The sequence below is a fragment of the Camelus dromedarius genome, chromosome 23 (genome assembly GCF_036321535.1).
Source record: "Camelus dromedarius isolate mCamDro1 chromosome 23, mCamDro1.pat, whole genome shotgun sequence".
NCBI classification, from domain to species: Eukaryota; Metazoa; Chordata; class Mammalia; order Artiodactyla; family Camelidae; genus Camelus; species Camelus dromedarius.
In genome coordinates, this window is record NC_087458.1 from 20,760,211 (window position 1) to 20,782,645 (window position 22,435).

The 22,435-nt window shown below is 37.5% G+C and overlaps 1 protein-coding gene across 13 annotated transcripts in view; it reads left to right on the forward strand.

Annotated features, from left to right (window-relative positions):
• Window positions 1-22,435, forward strand: part of RABGAP1L (RAB GTPase activating protein 1 like) — a 563,496-nt gene that overhangs the window by 467,843 nt on the left and 73,218 nt on the right. The window contains exons 1-2 of one of the 13 annotated variants that reach the window (XM_064478009.1): window positions 4,899-5,068; window positions 7,419-8,246. The exons of 8 other annotated variants lie outside the window; for them this stretch is intronic. In XM_064478009.1, coding sequence (XP_064334079.1) covers window positions 8,136-8,246 — 111 coding nt within the window. In that variant the 5' untranslated portion in view covers window positions 4,899-5,068; window positions 7,419-8,135. Of the gene's footprint in view, window positions 1-4,898; window positions 5,069-5,962; window positions 6,263-7,418; window positions 8,247-22,435 lie in introns of those variants that run through there. 4 more of the 13 variants (XM_064478013.1, XM_064478008.1, XM_064478011.1 and 1 more) reach the window with 4 other exon arrangements.

The following is a 22,435-nucleotide window of genomic DNA, read 5'->3' on the forward strand; positions in this document are numbered from 1 at the left end:
GATAGTTCTTAAACCTGAAATGATTACTTTTGGGGAAAAAGTTTTAGACTGAACATAAAAAAATGAACTCATTGAAATGAATGCAATTAGAATGCTTTGGGCATTGCCAGTTCTGCTGCTATGACCACTGGTAAAAATTATTCGTACCTGTTTATTATTTTACTATTAGCCAATTAAGCTATTTACTACTGCTCTTAAAGCAAACAAAAAGCCAATTTTTAATATTGTGACAAAGACCATTGACAGTTCATTCAAAGAATGCTGCCTCAGCCCACGTGGTATTCTCTATTATAGCAGACTGTTCATATGTGCCTTGCACTTGTCAGTAGTTTGCCTTCAGTCTTTGTCCTTTATATTTGCAAATGCCTGAGAAATAATACTGTTAGATGCAGTGAGTTCTTAGTTCACATTTTCAGTATCCAATGCTGTAATATTAAATGCAGAATGCTAAGAGAAATTCAGAGTCTCACTTTGGAAATTTTGAAAGCTGCTATTTCAGGATCTCTAAGTTGAATTTATTTTCTTCCCTCTTGAATTTATCTTATGATGAGCCTGGTGTAGGTGGAAAAAACAGAAAAAAACTCTGGAGCCTTTGTAACCACATACTTCAGTTTTAATCATGGCTCTGATTTACTAGCAGTATGAACTTAAAGTACTGAAACTCTTAGCACAAAGGTTTCCTCTTTAGTAAAATGGGGCTAATAAAACCAGCTTCGCAGTATTGTCGTAAAAACTAAGAGATACAGTGTAGATAAACTCAACCCCAGCACAACAGCTATTAAATATGTGTTACTTCTCTCCTCCTTCCCCCTTCACCCCAAGTGGATTACAGGTTTACTGGTCAGTTCTAAGCTTCTGGATAAGCTGCTCCTCTAAACGGTTGCATAGCATATTTCTTTGGACTCTGAGATACAAATGAACTGTAGAAAGCCTTATTATAATACAATTATAAAGAAGGATTATGTATTTCCACGTGATAGCCCATGGTAACAGCCTTTCTTGATCAGATTATAACAGAGGAATATCGTTATACAACAAATGCTCTCTTTGTTCCCTGTTCTTGTCACAATTGCTCGATTTAATGAGAGGTAATTGATTAAACTGTTTGCATTGTAGTCAGGAAACTGGAGAGGAAAGCTAAACTGCAAGAGATCCCCTCCCACCCCATTATCAACCTTTTACCTCCTCTAACCTGCCTCAGATATTTCTGACAAGGACTCATGTAAATTACCAAATCGGTTCCCAAGAAAGTAACATGTAAAAAGATGAATTGCGTAGGGAGAGCTGGTACAGATTGGAGTTGTGTGATATCTTTTATTTCTCCCTCCTGGCTTTTTATTAATTGGATAAGAAAATAGAAAATGGAGGTATCGACTGTGTTCTTATATACAGAGAACACCTCCCCGCCTCGTTTCTGAAGGTTGCATTCCACCTTCTCAGTTTTGGCCAATGATCTTACCCTTCCAGGCAGCGTTTTTATTAATATTGATAATAACAGCAGCTATCATTAATCAGGTACTTTGTAGAGCCTGGCAGCTTACTAAGGGTTTTTACGTGCATTATCTTATTCCTCGTAATATCAGCACTGTTACTACTTTTTTCTTATTTCGTGGATGAGAAAACCGGGGGTGAGAGAGCTTGTGCAACCTGTTCATGGTCAGGCAGCCAGCGTGTGGCAGAGCCTTGTGTCAAGCCAGCTTATTTTGAACTCCGGAGCCCACGTGTTAACCATTGCACTGTACTTCCTCCTTCTAGTGACAAGATGGAGGGAGAGAGCAGGAACCCTGCAGTCTTCGGTGACCGCCTTTGGCCTACACACCATATATTTTGTTGGCCTGATATTTGAAACCTACCACAGGCAGATTCAAACCTGCCTTTGAAACCTTATCTCCTGCTGTACCTAACATCAGTTCACCACTCTGGCCAGACTAATTTTATTTTCTCTGTAAAAAAAAAAAAAAAAAAAAAAAAAAAATTTCACTTTGCTTATTAAAATCCAGTCCATTGTTTCCATGAAGACTTTCCTGTCTGCAGAGGGACTTCATTCTTCAGTCCTAATGTTACTTGACAGACATAATGTATTGTATTCCATAACCTAACTGTGTGAGTGTGAAGGAGATCCCAGCGTGGGAGAGGCAGTGGTGTCACCTATAGAGCAAGGGTATTTATAGTTCCTAGCTCTTCAGCTTACTATGAAGGTTAAATGAGATTATGTGTGATTACTTACTAAGTACTAGCTGCTCTTATTATTATGAATGAATTCTTAGTACATTTTAGTCTTTATTATAACTAGATTGTATGAGTTGCTGTATTAAAAATTTTATAAGCCCTCCTCATGCTTGTAAATCTGAAACATTATCCATGTGAAATGATTTGATTTAGTTGTTAGTAAAACTTTAAAAAAATAATTTGAATGCTTTTGAAATTAAGATCAGGTTATTTGTAATTACAATTCAGTTGTAATTTTGCTCAAAATGAAACAAGATAAAGCATCACTCATATTCTTTTTGTTGGTTTTTCTGTTTGTTTGTTTTCGGGGTGAGGAGGGTAACTAGATTTATTTATTTAGTTTTAGAGGAGGTACTGGGGATTGAACCCAGGACCTCGTGCTACCACTGAGCTATACCCTCCCCCCACATCACTCATATTCTTAAATGTGTTTGAAACCATCCTCATTTCCGGTGATAGCAAATATCAGTGAATGCTTAGGAGCATTTGAAACATTTATTTTTGGTTAGATAAAATGTATTATGTTAAAAACAAAATTCAGGTAAGTAAATTTTAAAGATCTTACTGGCTTTATTCAACAATTCATGAATGGGTAGCATCCAATCTAGCAGATGGAAAGGAACTCCAAGGAGCTGTGCAAAAATGAAAGACTTGGTTAGGCAGAAGTGGGCAGGGCAAGGAAGTTAAACTAGGTGAGAAAGTGGATTGGTTACTGCAAGGTTACTTTCCTTCAGGGGATGACAGGGTCTCTCAGGCACATTTCTAACTAGTGCTGATCAGGTGATTCCTGGTTGGCTTAAGATTCCATCTCTGGGAGAGCCAAAAACGTAACAAAGTTTTTGTTTGGTGACATGGGACTCCATTTTGGGCCTGTTGTCTTGTTTTTAACAGTTGGCTTTGGATTTTAGAGTTACAAATGAAGTAAAAAGCTGAATTGTTAAAGAGTTGCAACTCCTCTTTCATTGTCTGGAATGTACCTCACCCTCATTCTTTGTAGTGAGATGCAAATGAGGAAGTAAGATACCCAGTGTAACTGTTAGGCAAGTATTTATGTCCCACTGGTTTTTGTTTTCTCAGTTTAACTCTGGGGATTTTTTTTTTTCTTTTAAGAATCTGTGTTTTCTGAGGTTTTGAATTTGCCTAGCAATTACTAGCAATGATAGGAAAGATAATGAGCTGAATGGTTGGAATTTGACACAAGAATAATGGTTTTCTTTACCTTTGCGTGATTTTCAAGAGAACTAAGATTTCTCTTATTCATCTTTTACTTTTTGTTCTTTTCCCTTTGTAATAACTCAGTATGTTACTGGAATATTCTGAAATCAAAAATACTCTGAAAAGCTTTCTTCTAGTGATACTTCTATGGTTTCCCTCTCATTGTATTTTTTGTTTCCCCACTTAGAGGACTTGGATTTTGCAATGTGCACTCCTAAGTGTAAAAAGAAACCTATTTAGAATATTGGTTTTCTGTGATTAAAAAAGTAATTGTAGAATTTTGTCTTTCTTAGAGTTCTTTATCTCTGTGTCAATACCATGAACATTTTATGAAGATCCCTTAAAATTGAGTCATATATATACCTTATGAGTGTTTACATTGAATTATTCAGGAATATCTATAAAGATGATTAGACAAGGGCCACTTGGGCAGGACAAACAGTTTCTCCAGGGCTTTGCCTGTACACGTGGGAGACGCAGAAGACCTTTCTGCCCTCTGGACCATATTTCTGTGGTGGTTTTGTCCTCCTTTCCATCGTGTCTTGATTTTATGACTGTTGTGACGAGAATGTTCAACAAGTGGAACCTGAGACGTGGGAAAAGGGTCTTTACAGCCACTCTTGTGAGGTGAGATGATTTTTTTTAATGATGTGTGATCATGTTTAATGTCTTTGCTGCTTTGATGGTGGATAACAAAAATCCTACTCCCATAATTAAACTACATTGCTTTGCTGCATTTGGGAAGAACACAGAAGTGGAAAAATGTTCACGCCTTATTCAGGCTTCTTCTGATTTTTTGTTCTGGCTGTTTCTAAATTTGATACTTAAGAATAGACGTTCTCTGAAGGCCAGGAATGATTTATTAGACTCAACACTCATTCAGTATGACCCAGGTATGTTTCTGTTAAGTAGTAATAATCCTAGAAGAATGACTGTTGGAACAAAATCACCTACCAGAGTACAATCTTTGTAAAATTTTAAAAACAGCATTTAAAAATCATTGGAGATATTTTGTTATATTTTTCTCTTATCTTAATGAGATCTAGAGAGACTTTTGAGAATGATTTTGTAGCCAGTTTAGCTTCTGAATAGAAAGGCTGTAAAGAGTAACTAACAAAAAGTGTCACAACTGTCAGGGAGTCTTCATAATATAGCAGCGTTGATATTAGAAAATCAAAGTTAGGGTACAAAGTAGATTGCGTATGTGGGGACACATACAGCAACCCTGGCGGGGGGCACTTTAACATCTGATATTAATATGACTCTTTGTTTTTTATTCTGATAAAGATTAAAAAGGTAGTTTCACCCTCAAATCCCCAATGAGCCTATTTAGGGGAGGGAAATAGGACGCACTGCTTTTGACTCACTCTGAGCACAATGAGCACACGGGAAAACCTCTGATGTGTTCCATCCCTCTCAATTTACATGACCATGAGGAAATTGAAACCTAGGGAGGTTAACCGACTTGCCCTGGGACAGACAGCTAGCTGGTTCCTGCTTGAACTGGGGACCCTCTGTTGGCTACTACGAATGCCCTGTTTTCTGCTACCCATTTGGTACACAGTCCTCTGCTGGTAAATGTTAGCAGCAGCTGTGTTGTCGGCACCACACTCCTTGATCGCAGGTAATTCCCCACCCCTACGCCCTTTTCCACGCGGCTGCGCAGTGTGAAGAACGTGCTGCAGAAACTCAGGTGAAAACAATCCTGGGGGATCAGTGGGTCTCAGTCCACCTGGGAAAAGGCAAGAGTTAAGAAAGATGACTTTCTTGCAAGGGAGTGAAGGATTGTTATGTGAACATGGATGTGTACAGTGACTCCTGAAGTTTGGGAGGGTTTTGTAGCTGTTGTTTTCTGAGACAGTGTCTTTAGGAAAAGAGAAAAAGGCCGCACAAAGACAGCTGGTTTTTGTTTTGTTTTGTTTTGTTTTGTTTTTACTGTTGTTTCGGTTTTTTTTAAACATATCTTCGGTTTGCAAAAAGTATGCTTTTTGCTGTGACCACAGATACACATTTAACTATATTAGAAAAAACATACTTCAGACTCTGAAGTATGGAAGAACATTTTAAGGGTGACAAAAAATGAAGGGTGCAAATTAGACTTAGGGAGTCCTTGCTCTAGAAAACGCATGCACTGTGACTATGGTAGAGGACCTCTCGGACTTAGGCATGAAATGTTAATAATTCTAGACACTCTGGCTAATTAGTACAGTTTTTTGAAGGTAATAAAATACCTAAGTGTTTACCTTAGACCCTGTGTGGAATTCTAAAATTATTTTAAGTTGTTAGCTTCTGTTTGTCTTTACAGCCTTTGATTGTATTTCTAAAAATGTTTTACACTCTTATAGCCCTGATGCCTTAAATAATTTATAAGTTTAATACACAGCATCGAAAACTATTTGATATTGTTTGCTCCAGCCTTTTTTTTTTTTTTTTTAACTTGGTTGTGGGTGTTGTTCCTAATCAAGATTACCTATTGTTAAACTGAACTTGCTCTCCCAGGGTGCGCAGGCAACTGCCCAAATGCGGTTATAATTCTTGTTTGCCCCTGGGCGGTTGCCAGCAGGGAATAAGGCATTGTGGGAAGTAGTTTCTTTACCTTCCACAACAGGTGTCTTTGTCAGTGCACCTGATTCAGATATCAATGTGGAAGCTCTGAGTCACTGGAGCAAAGGAAAATGTGAAAGCCAGAGGAATTGCTTTCACAGCTAGAAAATGGTGCTGGAAGAAAAATTCGAAACCTTCTGGTGCAAGTGAATGCATGAAGAGGTTCACAGTATCTTTTAAAGTACTTCTGAAAAGATAAGAAGGAATTTAAAAGGTATGAACTGCCTTTGGCGCCTTATAATACCTTGTCTCCTGATTATCATTTAATTTTTACCTGGTTAGTCAGCGTTAAGTAGGTGAATGTGCTGGCAGAATTTTTAAAGAAAATAATGCTTAAAAGACAAAGCTGCATTTTAGGGGGAAAAATTGAAATGAAAATGCTTTACCAGCTCCAATAAAGGTCAGACACTGTTTGAAGCTGTTTTAATCCTGAGGATTTATTTAAAGTATTGCATTTTCTGTTTAAATAAGCCTATTAGACTTGCTTCTGTTTCCTAGCAATAAAGTGCTTTTCCCCTTCCGTGTATGTGCATGTGTGTGCGCGTGTGCCTGTGTGCGCGAGTGCGTGTGTGCATGTGTGTGTGTAATCTAGAATGCTATACCAGTTGCAAAACTCTCTTAAACGCATTTAAATGAAACAAGATACTATTTAAGTAATCATGCTAATCTAGTGAAAATACTTTAGAAAAATAAGGAAAAATAGACACTATAAATTTTATTCTAAGTTTTGTTTTCTGAAAAGCAAACAAACTTAAACAACAAAATACTGCTATTGGTGATTAGGTCTAAAAAGTCCAAAAAGTATCTGTATGTGAGTGCAGACCAACATTGCCAAATGGATTTTTAGTTCTAACAAATAATATTTCTCTTAGTACTGCAGCGTCATAATCTATGAAAAGCAGAGAAGAGAATAAGTTAATTAGAAATACTGGAAAAACAGCTTTTGGAGGAGCTTTATCTGTCCTCGCCCCCCCTTTTTTAAAAATATGCTTAATACTTTTTCCATGGAATTAGCATACATTATACCTCTGGTGATGTTGGCAACCTCGTAATGATAATTATGGGCAGTTTTCATATTTTTCATCAAGGCATTATGAGATGAGTTTCCTTTATGGTTTCCAGCTGTACTTAAGAAAACACTTCTGGTGGCTCAGGAACCAGTAGTTCATTACTATCTGATGATTTGGATAATTAAAAGAAACTTCTAAGCTTAAAAATAGAGATGAAGAGAACTTTTTTTTTAATCTATGGGAGAAAAATAATCAGTTTAGAAATGAGAACCCTGTGTTGCTTTCAGAAGAACAACAGAAAACTAAGTTCTCAAAATCAAGAATTCTACTTAAAATATTCTTTTTTTTTTTTTTTTGTAGGAGAAGAGGAAATGGTTATTAACTGATGTTACAGTCTCTGTTTCATTTTTATAGTTTGGTACTTTTTTTTTAAACAGAAATACTCAGAGGAAAAAAAGAATCTTTTCTTCATATTTCAGGAGATAATTTTTAGTTGCACCAAGAATTCTATAAATTCTTTTTTTTTTATAAATTCTGAAAAACTAAGGGTTGCCATCTATTTTCTCTGAATGTGAAAAAATAAGCAGTAAGAAAATTCATTTCTCCTCCAAAAAGAATATTGCTCTAAGTAATACTAAAGAAGATAAACTTTGAAAATTTCTAATTATCAAGAACATAACATAAATCAATTTTTAGTGGCTTTGGTTTTTGGTTTTTCATTTTTGCTGTAGCATATTTCCAGTTAGGAGACTTTTATTTCTCGTCTTGAAGTTGAAAGAAGATTTCCAAAAATTGAATTTTCCAGCTGCTGAGTTAAGAATGCAGAAGGTGTTTATAGTATATACTTCCTCCATAGATAAGAGACCTCTCAGTTTTCTACTGGGGGTGAACTGCTAGACATCTGCCTATGATAGCAGCTGCTTCCCCCCCCCCCCCCCTTCTGGATTTTTGACACTCCACCCTCTCAAACTCAGGTGGGTGTGTGCATTGGCACCGAGCTGCAGTAGGATTTTTCCTTGGATAGTCTGGTCTGGAGCTGGGGCAGCAGCTGCTGCTGTGGAAAGGCCAGCTGGCAAGATGATGGAAGAAATCTCCATTATGGTAGCCTATGACGCCCACGTTTTCAGCCAGCTGCACGATGAAGACTTCCTCACTAGTCTGGTGGCCATCAGCAAGCCCAGGTCTATGGTAGGTGGGGCCTCGCACAGTACTCTGGGGCTGTTGTTTTTCTTTTTTCATGTGATGGTTAGACTCCTGTAGCAACTGAGGCATAACTTCCTGGGAATTAAACTTGAAATATTGCTGTTGGCTTTGTTACAGGCTACAGCAAGGGCCACAGGCTTTCAAGGATTTATTTACATAACACTATGATACCTTAACAGTACATTGAATGTGTCCTAGGAATAAACCTTAGGTTAATGCTTTCATAGGTAGTGAGGCTGAGAGTTTTACAGTGCAGAACATCACTCTGTCCCATGAGTTTGCCTTGTATGTATATATGTGATTATTAGCTGAGGGCAACCTACATTTACATACATATAATTCTGCCTTTTTCAAGTGGAATGTTTTAACCAGTGGGCCATAACATTGACATGTTAAGAATTGGGCTATTTAAAAATCGAATAACTTTCAGAGTCTTTACATTATGACTGCGAGCTTTATGAAAATTACTTCTAATATAATTTTAGTTTGGATTTAATATTTGTTTTGTTTTGTTTTTGCCATTCTGCAAGAGTCTTAGTTTGCATGTCCTGCCATGATAGAAAAATGAAGTTCTTTCGAATGTTTGCTGTTTCTTCTCTGTAGATATCGTACTTATAACGGCCATTGATTCATACCTTTCAAACAGACTTTCCTAACTATTGTTGTAGTCATCTCTTACTTGTTATGTTCCTTACTGCTCATCATGAGCAATAGAACAAACAAGCACATCACAACAATGATTCTCTTGCTAGTGTGAAACCCTAAATCTCTGTTTTAAGGCATGGCAACCTCAAAGCATAATATGGCAATGTCTTCAAACAGCATATTGCAGGGGAAAAAAATAAAGGGGAAACCCATAGGTTGATTTTAAAAGACTTAAGGGTTATATCAACCAAATGCAGTGTACTGACCTTGTTTACTGATCTGGACAAATCATGAAAAATGTCTGTAGGATAATCAGGGGAAATTTGATCATTAATTAGGTATCTAGTGATATTAAGAGAATTATTCAATTTTTTTTTGTCTGTAGTAATATTATGATTTTGTTTAAAATGATTTAGAGATTCAAATTGAGGTAGTTAAACATGAAATGTCTGCAAAGATTCAATATCATCCTGTAGAGGGGTTGGTGATGTGGGTGAAACTAGATGACTGTGTTGATAGTTGTTGAAGCTGGGAGATGTACATTAGGATTATACCCTCTCTACTATTGTAGATGTTTTATAGGTGCAGTTTGAAAGAATCAACTGGACAGAAAAAAGCAAAAGCAAAACAAACACAAAGCCATAAATACTTCTGGAAGTTAGTATAGAAGCATCCAGCCTGTTGCATTCTTTTCCTGTTGAATATACATAATATCTGTTTTTATAATTACATACATTATATGGGGATTATTACCAACCCTTAGTTAACCATAAATATATATACCAAGTCAGGAGAGGTTAGTTCATGGTTGTGGATAATCTTTAAACTTCATTTTAGCCATTAATTTTTACAATATTCTGCCATGAAAACTTATCCAGAGAATTTAGAATTCTGTTTCATTTCTTCCCAATGGTTCTGTCAAAGATCCTCTTAAGGAGTCTGAACTGAGTCTTCAAAAACTTGTAGGAATTTTCCAGGCTAAAGGGGAGAAGAAACAAAACCAGGGAGATGTAAAGTGACAAGAGTGTAGAAGACAGAGGAGCCTGACGGCTGATGAGATGGGCAGTGACTTGAGTCATAGGGAACAGCCTGTGCTCACTAAGGACAGGACATTGTGTGTGCTCACAGGCACGTGTGCAGGAGACAGGACGAGAGAGTAAATGACTGAATGAGTGAATGAATGAATGAATGAATGAATATTAATGTGCTTACCAGGAAACATATATCTTCCATTTGTAGGTTGTTTGAATATTCTATATATTGATCCACATTATATCCTGATGCAACTTCAGCTTCCCCAAAAAGAATGTAACCCTGGAGCTTATTTGGTATGAAATTTAGTCACTAATTTAGAAAGCCTCAGGGGTATAGTAAAGACACAAAATATTGCTCTGTATAGCAAACTTTTAAGAAAAATAGATGTTGGGGGTGTTAAATGTAATTGTACAACTTTCTGGAGATATTTAGTTTTCTTTATCAGATTTGAAATTTAAAAGTTTATTTACTGGTACCATCTTTTGGAGGTAATATTTGGTTTCAGTTCATCTGGGAAAGTTGTACTAAAATTACGCTAAGATAAAGTATTTATCATTTGCTTTTGATTACCTATCAAATTTTTTGCTTTGAGATGAATACTTTAAATTATATGAAAGAGATAAAGCTCAGATTTTCTACAGTATAAGATAAATTGTTTCTCAGTCTGATTTATTACTGCACTGTGAAGTAAATTGCATTCTTGCTAACATATAAAATCCCCTGAATTTATACTGACTATTAGAAAGGGTATTTAGAAGCTTTCTTAGTACAGGGTTAATTAAATATCTTTCTGTTAGTGGACTTTGTTTCATAATGGGAGGTATCTTGATTCCTTAAATGGTAAAAATTCCATTAAGTATGGTGGTTTTGATGTGGACACTGACTCTTTTCTTGTTCATAAGTGGTCTTGTGGCTTTCTGACATTTTTAATGGAGACGCATAGTAAAAAATACATCACAAGACATTGAACACACGACTGAAAGAAAATTTGACTAATTGATCCTTATTGTTGCTACATGCAATGTATTAATTTTTCCTTCTGCTCTATTATCTGTAATTGTTTAAAGGCTAGTTATGAGCCAGTATTGATTTCAGAAATGTCTCGATCCACACTTCGGAAAATATGGCTATATCCTATTGAGCCTTTAAAAATGAATGATGATGCGAGAAAATCACAGATCCCTTTATGTAGGTCCTTTGGACAAATGGCAGATAAGAAAAAAGGATAAAGAAGCCAAGCATAACTTCCTTTTATCTTCCTGATCATCCACACACACACACAAAATAAGATTACACAAAATAAGAATACTGTATTCACTAAGGTAAACTAAACAAGAGCCTAGAGTCACCACTGGCAGAACTTAAGAACTTTTTAATGAAAGCATGAATAAGTTGGTATGTAAGGTGAAAATCCCGTCTAATCAGAATGACTCAGAAACCTTGAGAAAGCTGCCTCTTTGGACACAGTATTCTTGCCTTTGTTTAAATACAACCGATTACTTTTTCTTTGGTTGTTCACTGGCTGAAGTTAACTCTCTCGCATTTTGAGACAAAATTGTGCCCTGTCCCCCATCCTCCCCTTAACTCACATATCTTTCAGTTCAGCCTGAGACGGTCAGGCAAGGAGTAAGAACAACTGAAGGAGGGAGTTTGAAGTTCCCCTTAGTCAGGGCCTTCTGTCTCCTGGACAGCATTCCTCTCTACCACCTCCTCCATTTCTAGTTATTTTTATACTTGACTAATGTAAGTAAAGGGAAAAGATCACACCTGTTGTGTTTATTGTGCATTCCAAAAAGGAAGCTCTGAATATGTATTTCAATTCAAAATGTATGATTTAATGTTTAAACAGTGAATAAGCCTAATAACCCATGCATACTCTGGCAAGCTTGAATGTTTCGTTAAATGTTAATTTACATTCTGCTGAATTATTTCAACTTTGTAATAAAGTGGTTATGAAGGGGACATTGTTCTCTGATGTTAGTAGAGGCCAGTGTGTAATATTACAAGCATTCTTGGTTCACTACAATGTGCTGGGTATAAATGGAAAATATCTCTTCCCTCAAAGACCTCACAATAAAGTAAAAGAAACAAAATAAATATTTATGGGGGTGGTATTTACTATCATAGTGTAGAACGAAGTGGAGAATAATTACCACTGATTGAACAGTGTGGAGGCAGACTTGCATAGGGGAGTGGGAGCAATTAAATGAGGCTTTGAAGGCTGACCAGCTGCTTGCCAGCCAGTAGAACGTAGTAGGACCTTTCTGAGCAGGGGGAACAGCTTGTGCAGAGGCCGAGAAGTTAGCTATTTGGAGGGGGAGGGCTTTCAAGTTAGACAGTCCTCAGTTCCAGTTTTGCACCTGCTACTTACTGATAAATTACTTAATTTCTCTAAGCCTCAGTTTCCCCATCTGAAGAATGAGGGATACAGTAGCATTACATTACTAGATTACTTCAAGGTTTAAATGAGAGCACTTTTATTTATTTTCTTTTATTTTAATATTTTATTTATTTATTTACTATTGTATCTTTTTTAAAAATTTTATCTTGGTGGAGGGAGGTAATTAGGCTTATTTTTTTTTAGAGGAAGTACTGGGGATTGAACCCAGGACCTCAAGCATGCTAAGCATGCACTCTACCTGTTGAGCTATACCCACCCCCAGCACTTATATTTAGCATTGTAAAAGCTCTTAATAACTGTCTCCCCTTTTATCTGTTTGGAGAAGGCCTAAAGGAAGGAGTGGGGTGAGTAGATAAGGCACCATTGGGATGTCGAAGGTGGGGGGAGTGAACAAAATGGACTACTTGTGTTACCCTGGTGAATTGCTTTGTTATTAGGGAATCACTATCGGGGTATCAGTCCTGCAGGAAACTTGAAGCCTTCTGCCAGAACAGCGGTGCAGAGGATCTTAGGTTTGAGCCTCAGGATGAGGGGAAGGCAATGAAGAATTAATAAAAGGGATTTATATGGGCCAAACCATCTGCTGAGTAGCTGTATCTGTTGTGCAGCAGTAACCTGGCAGTCACGCACTGACAGACCGTATTGCCCATGTAAAAAAATTTTAAAGGGCATTACAACAATCCAGGTAAAAACAGTTGTCAACAATAGCAGTGTAAATAAAGAAATTAGTCCACACATGTTGTTTAGTTCTTGCAGTGGATAGGTACAGTAGTATTACTTGGGAAGAAGCAGCAACTGATCTATGCAAGGAGAAGAAATGATGGAGATGAATCGGAAATGACTGTAAGCTTTCCACCTTATAAAATTGGAAAGATTGTTGTTGTGTCAACCTAAATGGGAAAGTTGGATATCAGGAATGTAATGGAGAAAAGATGGCCCGTTCTGAGTTGATCATGTTCCACGTCGAGCAATTCTAGGTCACAGCATCACTGTAAGAGACCTGGTCGCTCAGTGGTTAGAACACTGTCCGTTAACAAAAGCTGTTTACCCAGACTAACACATGTTTATCCTCTGTTGGCGCTGGATATATGTTCCTAACTGACAGATCGCAAAATAGCAGCCCTGTGCCAATAAAGGCAGGGAGCTGTTTCAGGGAGCTACAGTTGCTCTGTTGTATAACTGGGAGATGAGGGTACAGGTTCTGAAATTACTTCCTCCTTATCGGGTTGGCACACAGATTTTGTCTAGCATGCCAAATTAAAAAAAAAAAAAATTCAAAGCAATTCCTTGTGCCAGAGATGGAGAAAAACAATGAAATCAATAGTTATTTCTAAATCTTCACTGCATTGATTAGAATAAAAATTATAACACCAATTAAGATTAATCCATATTTCAAAAAAGATTAATCCATATTTTTTAAAAATGTTATCATCTGACGTTCTCATTGTTATTTAGTATGGATATATTTTGGTAGTCTTTCATTAACTTCTGTTTCATACAAGAAGCCAAATCTTTCCTCATTTGGTTTATCAGTTTTGATATGAGTTAAGGTTCTTATGGTTGCAAGTAATAAAATCTTGAGCTATCTTAAATGAGAAAAGGAATTTATCATGTGGGCATCAGGGTGTGTTCCTTTAAACGCAAGGGCAGGAGTTCAGCAGAGCTGGTACTAGACTGACGTTGGCAAACATTCTCCATGTCTCTTGCCATCTAATTAACTTCTCTACTTGCGTCTACTTATATTTACCTCTTTCTGCAAGATCTCTGCTTCTCTGTTCCCATGGCAGAATATGGCTGCCACACAGCGTTCAGATTTATAGTTCTGTTGTTTGCAGAGTTAAGTTGCTATCCCTGGATCACAACTCCAGAGAGAATCTGAGTGTTGGGGGAGGTGATGAGGCATAGAGTGGAGCCCATGAGCACAGACTGTGGCGCCAAACTGGATCAAATCCCACCTCACCTCCAGCTAGCGCACTGACTTTGGGCAGCTTACCTGACCTCTCTGAGTTTCTCTTTTCTTATCAGTAAAGTTGGAAACATATTATAAGCACCTTATAGGATTAAATCAGTTAATACCTATGAAGCACTTAAGAATACCTAGCACATAGTAAGAGGCATAGGTATATTAGTTGATATAGTGCCAAACTGATGTAATTCCAAAATCTTGAAATAAAAGGTTAACTTTTATCAAGACTGTATAAGTTCACTATCTAAAAATCATTTAGATTATTTTGCTATTAAATGCAAAATTATTAAACCAGCTTCTGTGACAATAACTAGAACTCTTCTGCATTTAATCCTGTTTCAGATGTTGAGAAATAATCTTTCTATGCTCGATGCTGGGAGTGGGGTTGATTTGTGAGTCAATTCATAATATCTTTTTTGGAAGATGTTATAGGAGCAGTTTATATAAAACATGTAATACATTAAATTTTTGTTTTATAAAATCATAGCTTATCCACAATGGTTGAAAAGTCTTATTCTAGTTTTCTGTTTGTTTTAGTACCCACATTTGTATTCAGGTTAATAATTAATCAAAAATATTCATTGATGTGCTCCTAATGTGCTATGCTGTATTTTTGGCCTGGGGAGTCCAGGTGTAAAGGAGAAAGACACGTATCATTTTCAAATCTTATACTATTTGGGGGAGAGGTAAGACACAAGTATTAGCTAATGATATTACTTATTAGCCATTGGTAAGTATTGTGCAGAGACTTAAAATGGAGTAGTGTAATCAGAAGTGATTAATTAGAGGCTTTATGTTTCATAATCAGTGAGTGCCTCACTGGTGTCATTTGAGAGCTGAATAACATACAAGGGAAAATAAGAAAAAAGAGTAGCTCAGGCAGAGGAAAACTCTGAGAGATAGTCCCCAAGGTGGTAAAGAGCTTGATATATTAGCAAAACAGTGGTGTCCATGTGGTTGGAGCACCTGGTGCCAGGGGTAGACAGTGGTAAGCAATGAGGGTGGGAGAAGAAGTTGGAGGCCAGGTCGTGATGCAGAACTTTGTAAGTCAGAAGAAGAAGTTCAGGTTTCATTCCTTATATGATGTCTTTGTATTTTAAAAGTGGAATGAATCAGATTTTAGAGTTGGTTAACAGAAATTTTAAATGATGATTACATTGTTAGAGAAGCCAGTATTGCATCAGAAACTCACCTCAGGGCTCAAGCTCAGCATGAAATCAAATTGTAGCATTGAAATTCAGTGCAAGGACTACAAGCTGGCATATGAACAGGACTCACAACAAAACAAAAATAATTCCATAGCTCCATTTATTGTAATACCCACAATAGGATTTCTAGCAGCGTGAAACAGAGCAAGCCCTCTTGTTTGACACAGCCAGGCCTATAGTTGGTTGGTTAACAAAAAAAGTTCGTTTAGATGAAGCATTAAAAAATAGTACGTACTAACTTAAACATTTATTTTAACTTAAAACATAAATATATATTTATTAGCAATTTTGTTATAAGGCCGTTAATGCCCTTTCTTTGAATAGGAATTCAAAAATACATAGTGCTTTCTAGTTTCAGTTTCCTTAAGAGGGGCAATAAATTAATAAACTTATGAAGCAATCTAAAGCAAACTTTATAGAGACTTTTTTATAACTGTTTTCAACCTCTTTGATGGTAGCATTGCCACCTTTTAATGTGACAAGGACTTTTGTATTTAGCCAGTCATCTTTGTCAAGTCTTTCCAAATAGCTGAACTTAGTTTTTATAGAAATAACAACTCGGTTTCTTTTTATGTTCATTTTATTGTGAGCATAAACATGTTTGGGAACCAGTGCAGTTAACTCTTATAAGCATAAATTCAGTCTTGGGAACAGCCTAGTAGGCACAAGAGTTCTGTAGGCCCAGAGTATCAGATTTCTTTGATAGAGAGAATGGAAAGCATTAGTCAGTCAAAGTTTTTAAAGAGTATTTTATTATCATATTTCCTTAATCAGACATTGCTGCACAGCAAACAACCATAAACCTCAGTGGCACATCATATTAGGCATGTATCTTTTGCCTTACCAGTCTGTGGGTGGCAAGGGTTCGGCTGATCATGGCTGGGCATTCCTGGGCATAGCTGAGCTTACTTGGCTCAGGAGCCAGATTTGGTTAGATCTTTTGTTCACAGCTCTTATTCTCCTGAGCTCTGCATCCTATCTAGAGTGTGCTCTTTTCATGACAGAGTTCCCAGAGTGGTCGTTGGGAACATTTGATGCCTCGTAAAGGCTTAGGCTTAGAGCTAGTGCATTGTGATTTTTGCCCATGTTCCACTGGCCAAAGCAAGTCAAAAGGCCACTTCCAGTGTAATGGGGCAGGAAAGTATGTCCCACCCTAGAGGCTGGAGGAGGGGGAAGTGAGTATTTACTGAACAGTCATCTGCCACGTATATAATAATTGGTTTTTATGTGATATCATGGTTAGGTTAGCTATCTAAAATATACAACCACTGTGTTTCTCAACAGTATACATGGTTCATTTTCACAAAAGTTGTATATCCACAGTTTGTCATTAGAAAATGACATACAATTATTGAAAATACCATCAAATTTGATTGAAGTTCAAACAGCAAATACTCTTTCTCGTTTTCATTTTTCTTGGAACCTTAAAGTGAATTGGCTCTCTTTTCATATCTCTCCCAAACGTAATTAAAACCAGAAATCTCTTCTCCATGGTGAGCCAAAATTGTTATCCCAACCTGATCCATCTTTATATAAAGCCCAGGGTTTTAGCAATTTTTGTGGTCGTGGTCTCCTTTGGCAGTTTGGTTAAGTCTGTGGACCCCTTATCAGAAAACTTTTAAAGAGCATAAAATACATAAAATTACAAAGGAAACTAATGATACTGAAATATAGTTATCAAAAGAGAAAGATAAGATTTTTAAACATTAAGATATAATTGACAGATAACATGAGTTTCAGGTGTACAACATAATAGCTCGATATATGTATATATTGTCAATTAATCACAGCAAGTCTGGTTAACAGCTATCACCACACATAGTTACAAATTTATTTCTTTGTGATGAGAACTTTTAAGATCTACTCTTAGCAACTTTCAAATGTACAATAGAGTATTAGTAACTAACATTACTATTTCATCCCCAGGATTGATTTTATTCCCAGGATTGATTTTATTCCTAGGATGTATTTATTTTATAACTGGAAGTTTATGCCTTTTGACCACCTTCACCCATTTTGCCCACTCCCCATCCCCCAAAATCAGGTTTATGAAGCAGTAGCATGTGCTTTTCTATTAACATACTAAATAACAAGATATGGTAGCAAATAGAATAACTACTGTAATTCCAAGAAAGTCATAAATATAAATAATATTTTGAGATATATGCAATAATGTGAGTGAAGATATCTGTAAGAGCTATTGATGACAAAAATAACTAATACTGCAGTAGATTGTTGCCTGCATTCATAATTGAAAAGAGCTGATAAATTCAGAGAGTCAGAAAAATAAAGATGTTTTTTCCATCTAAGCTCAAGGACACTGAATTCTCTCCACAATCCCCTAAAACAACATTTAACTTATGTGATCTGAGACATGAAGGTTTTAGGTAACTCTTCCTTTCTCTATAGCTGCCAAGGAGAAATCTGGCCATGCCTGGTAATTTCTCTCTTCTCCTTCTTCAACATATAGAAGGAAACTTGTGGATCTTGCGTGATTGTTTGTCTCTCACTAACTCATAAGCCCCATGAAAACAGGGCTGTGTCTGTCTTTGCTTACCATTTTATCTTCAGCCCAGCCCGGTGCATTGTATGTTCTCTGTATGTATTTATTGATAGTATTGGGGAAAAAAATGAAGCAACATATAAGTATAATCATGGTCTACAGTGGATAGTATGTTTGTAAGAATTGAATACATTCGTAAATGCTTGTTAGATAGGGGAAGTTATTTTAAAATCTTTTTATCCTTGGACGTTTACATTGAATTCTTATAAAATTGATTGTAGAATTCAGTTAAAGTCTAGCTGAGTTCTTAAATACTGGTTCTTAACTGTTAAAAAATAATGCATTGCTGATTTCTCTGATAGCTTATTCTGTGGTTCATGCCTGCCTCCTTTATGCACTGCACTGTGTTAACCTTTGAGGTATCTTCAAAGAGTTGACAATCTAGTCTGGAGAAGAGCCGTGTAAACAGTATGAAGCAGTGATGTGAGCACTATTAGAGGTGGGTAAGATACCTGCCTCTCCTTTGTGTGCCCGTCACATCCTGCACCCTGGGCGCTCACTGAAATGAGATATTCTGTCTGCTTTTCTGAGTTGCACCTTGAGGTTCAGTTTCCTTGCAGGTTTTTATTTCCCCTCTCTACCACAGCATCTGACACATAGCATCTGCAGTCAGTAAAGTTTCTAATGAATGAATAAAGGAATGATGGAGGAGAGTGTGGGAAATAGAGGTATTATCATGAAAATGTGAACACTTTTTTTAGCATTTTGATTTTTAAATTTACAGTTTTACCTTTTGAATATAAGTAGCACATTCACATGGTTTAAACAGATCTCAAACATAAAATGGTATCCAGTGAACTGGGTCCTGTTGTCCCAGTGATGTTTCTGTTTTTCAGAAACATAATTCCAGAAATATTTTACTCAAATACAAGTGAATTATGTGCATTTTCCCTTCTTTTTACAGAACTTTGGTGTCCCATTCATGTTCTGTACTTTGCTTTTCTCACTTAACAGTATGTGTTAGAGATTTTTCTATGTCAGTACATCAAGGATTTCCTTGTTCATTTGACAGCTGCATAGTATTTCACTGTATGGATTTCTGTAATATGTTTAACCAGCTCCCAATATATGCGTATGTAGAGTTGTTCCCAATATTTTGCTGCTACAAACAATGGTGCAGTGAATCATCTTTTATTTACCATCATTTCACTAATGTGTGAGCATATCTGTTGGTTAAATTCCTAGGAGTGGAATTGCTGAGTTGAAAGGGATGTGGTTCTGTAACTCTGAGGTATAGGGCCAACTTGCCGTCCTTAAAAGGTGTATCATTTCCCCCACCAGCAGTGTATATCTGTGTCCATTTAAACGTGGAAACCTATAAGCAAAAGTCTAAAGAAAAAACAGAAAAATTTCAGGTGGTCACGTCAAGGGAAAAGATGTTCCAGATTGGGGGGGAGGGTGGCACTTTCAGAAGCACGCGGGAGTGAGGGAGAGCTGGCACATCTGGGAACTTCAGCTTGATCCCTTGATTATGATGTAATATCCTTCTTTATCTCTTAAACAGCCTTTATTTTAAAGTCTATATTGTCTCATATAAGTATTGCTACTCCAGCTTGCTTTGGATTTCCATTTGCAGGGAATACCTTTTCCCATCCCCTTACTTTCAGTCTGTATGTGTCTCTAGATCTGAAGTGCGTCTCTTGTAGGCAGTATATATATGGGTCTTGTTTTTGTATCCATTCAGGCAACTTGTGTCTTTTGATTGAAGCCTTTAATTCATGTACATTTAAGGTAATTGTCGATTTGTATGTTCTTATTGACATTTTATTAATTGTTCTGGATTTGCTTTTGTAGTTCTTTTTTTTTCTGATGACTATCTGTAGTGTTCTATTTGGATTCCTTTTCCTTTTTTGTGTATATATCTGTTGTAGATTTTTTGGTTTGCAGTAACTATGAGGCTTTGGTATAGAAGTCTGTGTATATACATGAATGTTTTAAGTTGCTGATCTCTTAATTTGAACTCCATTTTAAATACCCTGAATTTATACACTCCTCCCCTCATGATTACTGTTTCTGAGATTGTATTTTACATTTAATTGTTTTGTGTATCCCTTAACTGATTGCTGTGGATACAGATGACTTTACTACTTTTGACTTTCAACCTCCCTGCTAGTTTGTGTGTGGACAATTTCCTGCCTTCACTGTATGTTTACCTCTACTGGTGAGCTTTTCCATTTCATAATTTTCTTGTTTCTATGGCCTTTTCTTTTCTGCCTAGAGAACTTCCTTTAGTATTTGTTGTAAAGTTGGTTTGGTGGTGCTGAATTCTTTTAGCTTTTACTTGTCTGTAAAACTTTTGATTTCTCTGTCAAATCTGAACAGGGGACTTGCTGGATAGAGTATTCTTGATTGTAAGTTTTCCCCTTTAAACAGATCGTGCCACTCCCTTCTAACCTCCAGAGTTTCTGCTGAAAAATCAGCTGAGAGCCTTATGGGAGTTCCCTTGTATGTTATTTGCTGCTTTTCCCTTGTTGCTTTTAATATTTTCTCTTTATCTTTAATTTTTGTCAATTTGATTAGTACGTGTCTTGGTACGTTCCTCTTTTGGTTAATCCTGTGTGGGACTCTCTATGCTTCCTGGACTTGGGTAACTGTTTTCTTTCCCAGAGTAGGGACGTTTTCAGCTATTATCTCTTCAAATTCTCAGGCCTTTTCTTTCTCTCTTATATTTCTGGAACCCATATAAGGCAAGTGTTAGTGCACTCAGTGTTGTCCCAGAGATCCCTTAAACTGTCCTCATTCCTTTTCACTTTTTAAAAATTGTATTCTGTGGTAGTGATTTCCAGTACTCTGTCTTCCAGCTCACCGATCCTTCATTCTGCTTCATTTATTCTAATATTGATTCCTTCTAGTGTGTTTTTCATTTCAGTTACTGTATTCTTCAACTCTATTTGGGTGTTCTTTACATTTTTCTGATTCTTTGTTAAAAACTTCTAACATCGTTCTGTGCATCCCATCCATCTCATGAGTTTTTAGTTCATCTTTATGATCATTATTCTGAACTCTTTCTTGGGTAGATTGCCTAACTCCACTTCATTAGTTATTCTGGGGTTTTATCTTGTTGCTTTGTCTAAAACGCATTCCTCTGCCATCTCATTTTGTCTGAATTTCTATTTGCATTTTTATGTATGTGGTAGGTTTAGTTATGTTTCTCAACCTTGGCAAAATGACCCTCGGTAGGGGATGTCCTGTGTGTCCCAGCAGTACGCTTACCTCTTGTCACACAAGGGCCAGGGGCTGGCTGGTCCCACGGTGGGGTCTGGCCTGGATTTGTGGACTCGGTTCTGTAGGCTGCAGGATCGTAGTTTTCTTGCTTCTGGTGTCTGCCCCCAGTGAATGAGGCTGGTCTAGAGGCTTGTGCAGGCTTCCTGGAGGAAGGGGCTGGTGCTTGCTTGCTGATGGGTAGGGCTGAGTCCTGGCCCTCCGGTGGACAGAGCCATGTCCTGGGCATTTCTGAGGTGGCTGTAGGCCCACCTGTGTGCTGATGGCTGTGGGTTGTGTTCCCACCCAGTTAGTTTTTTGGCTGAGGTGTCCCAGCACTGTAGCCTACTGGCTGTTGGTGGGGGCAGGTCTTGGGTGGGACAGGTGCTAATGACCCAAGGAAGATGTCAGCCTCCAGTAAAGTTCATGGAGATGAATACTCTGCGGTATGTCTGCCACTGTGTCTGTGTCCCCATGGTGAGCCACAGCCACCCCCTGCCTTCCCAGGAAACCCTCCAAGAGCAGCAGGTAGGTCTGGTCCAGGCTCCTGTGAAGTTATAGCTCTTGCCCTTGGGCTCCGTATGCATGACATTTTGTATGTGCCCTTAAAGTGTGAAGTCTCTGCTTACCCCAGTCCCGTGAAACTCCTGCAGTTAAGCCCCACTGGCCTTCAAAGCCAAATGCTCTGGGGCCTCCTCTTGCCGATGTGGGGACCCTGGGCTGGGGAGCCCGATGTGGAGCTCAGAGCTGTCACACCTGTGAGAGAACCTTTTGATACACTTCTCCAGTTTGTGGCCTGCCTGGGGAGTATGAGATTTGGTTATATCACTAGTGTGCCCTTCTTACCATCTTGTTGTGTCTCCTTTCTTATGTCTTCAGTTGTAGATCTTTTTTGGTAGGTTCCAGTCATTGTTATCGATGGTTGTTCAGCAGTTAGTTGTGATTTTGTTGTGCTCGTGAGAGGACGTGAGCTCAAGGTCCTTCTACTCTGCCATCTTGGTCCCCTGTCTCGGCTTCATCTTAATAGTGCTACAATGACACAGAATAAGAAGAATCACAGATAATTTTTAATTTTATTTAATTCACTCAACTCGTTATTCTTCTTTAACTCATTTATTCTTCACAGCAGAATTTTAGGCTTACTTTACAGATGGT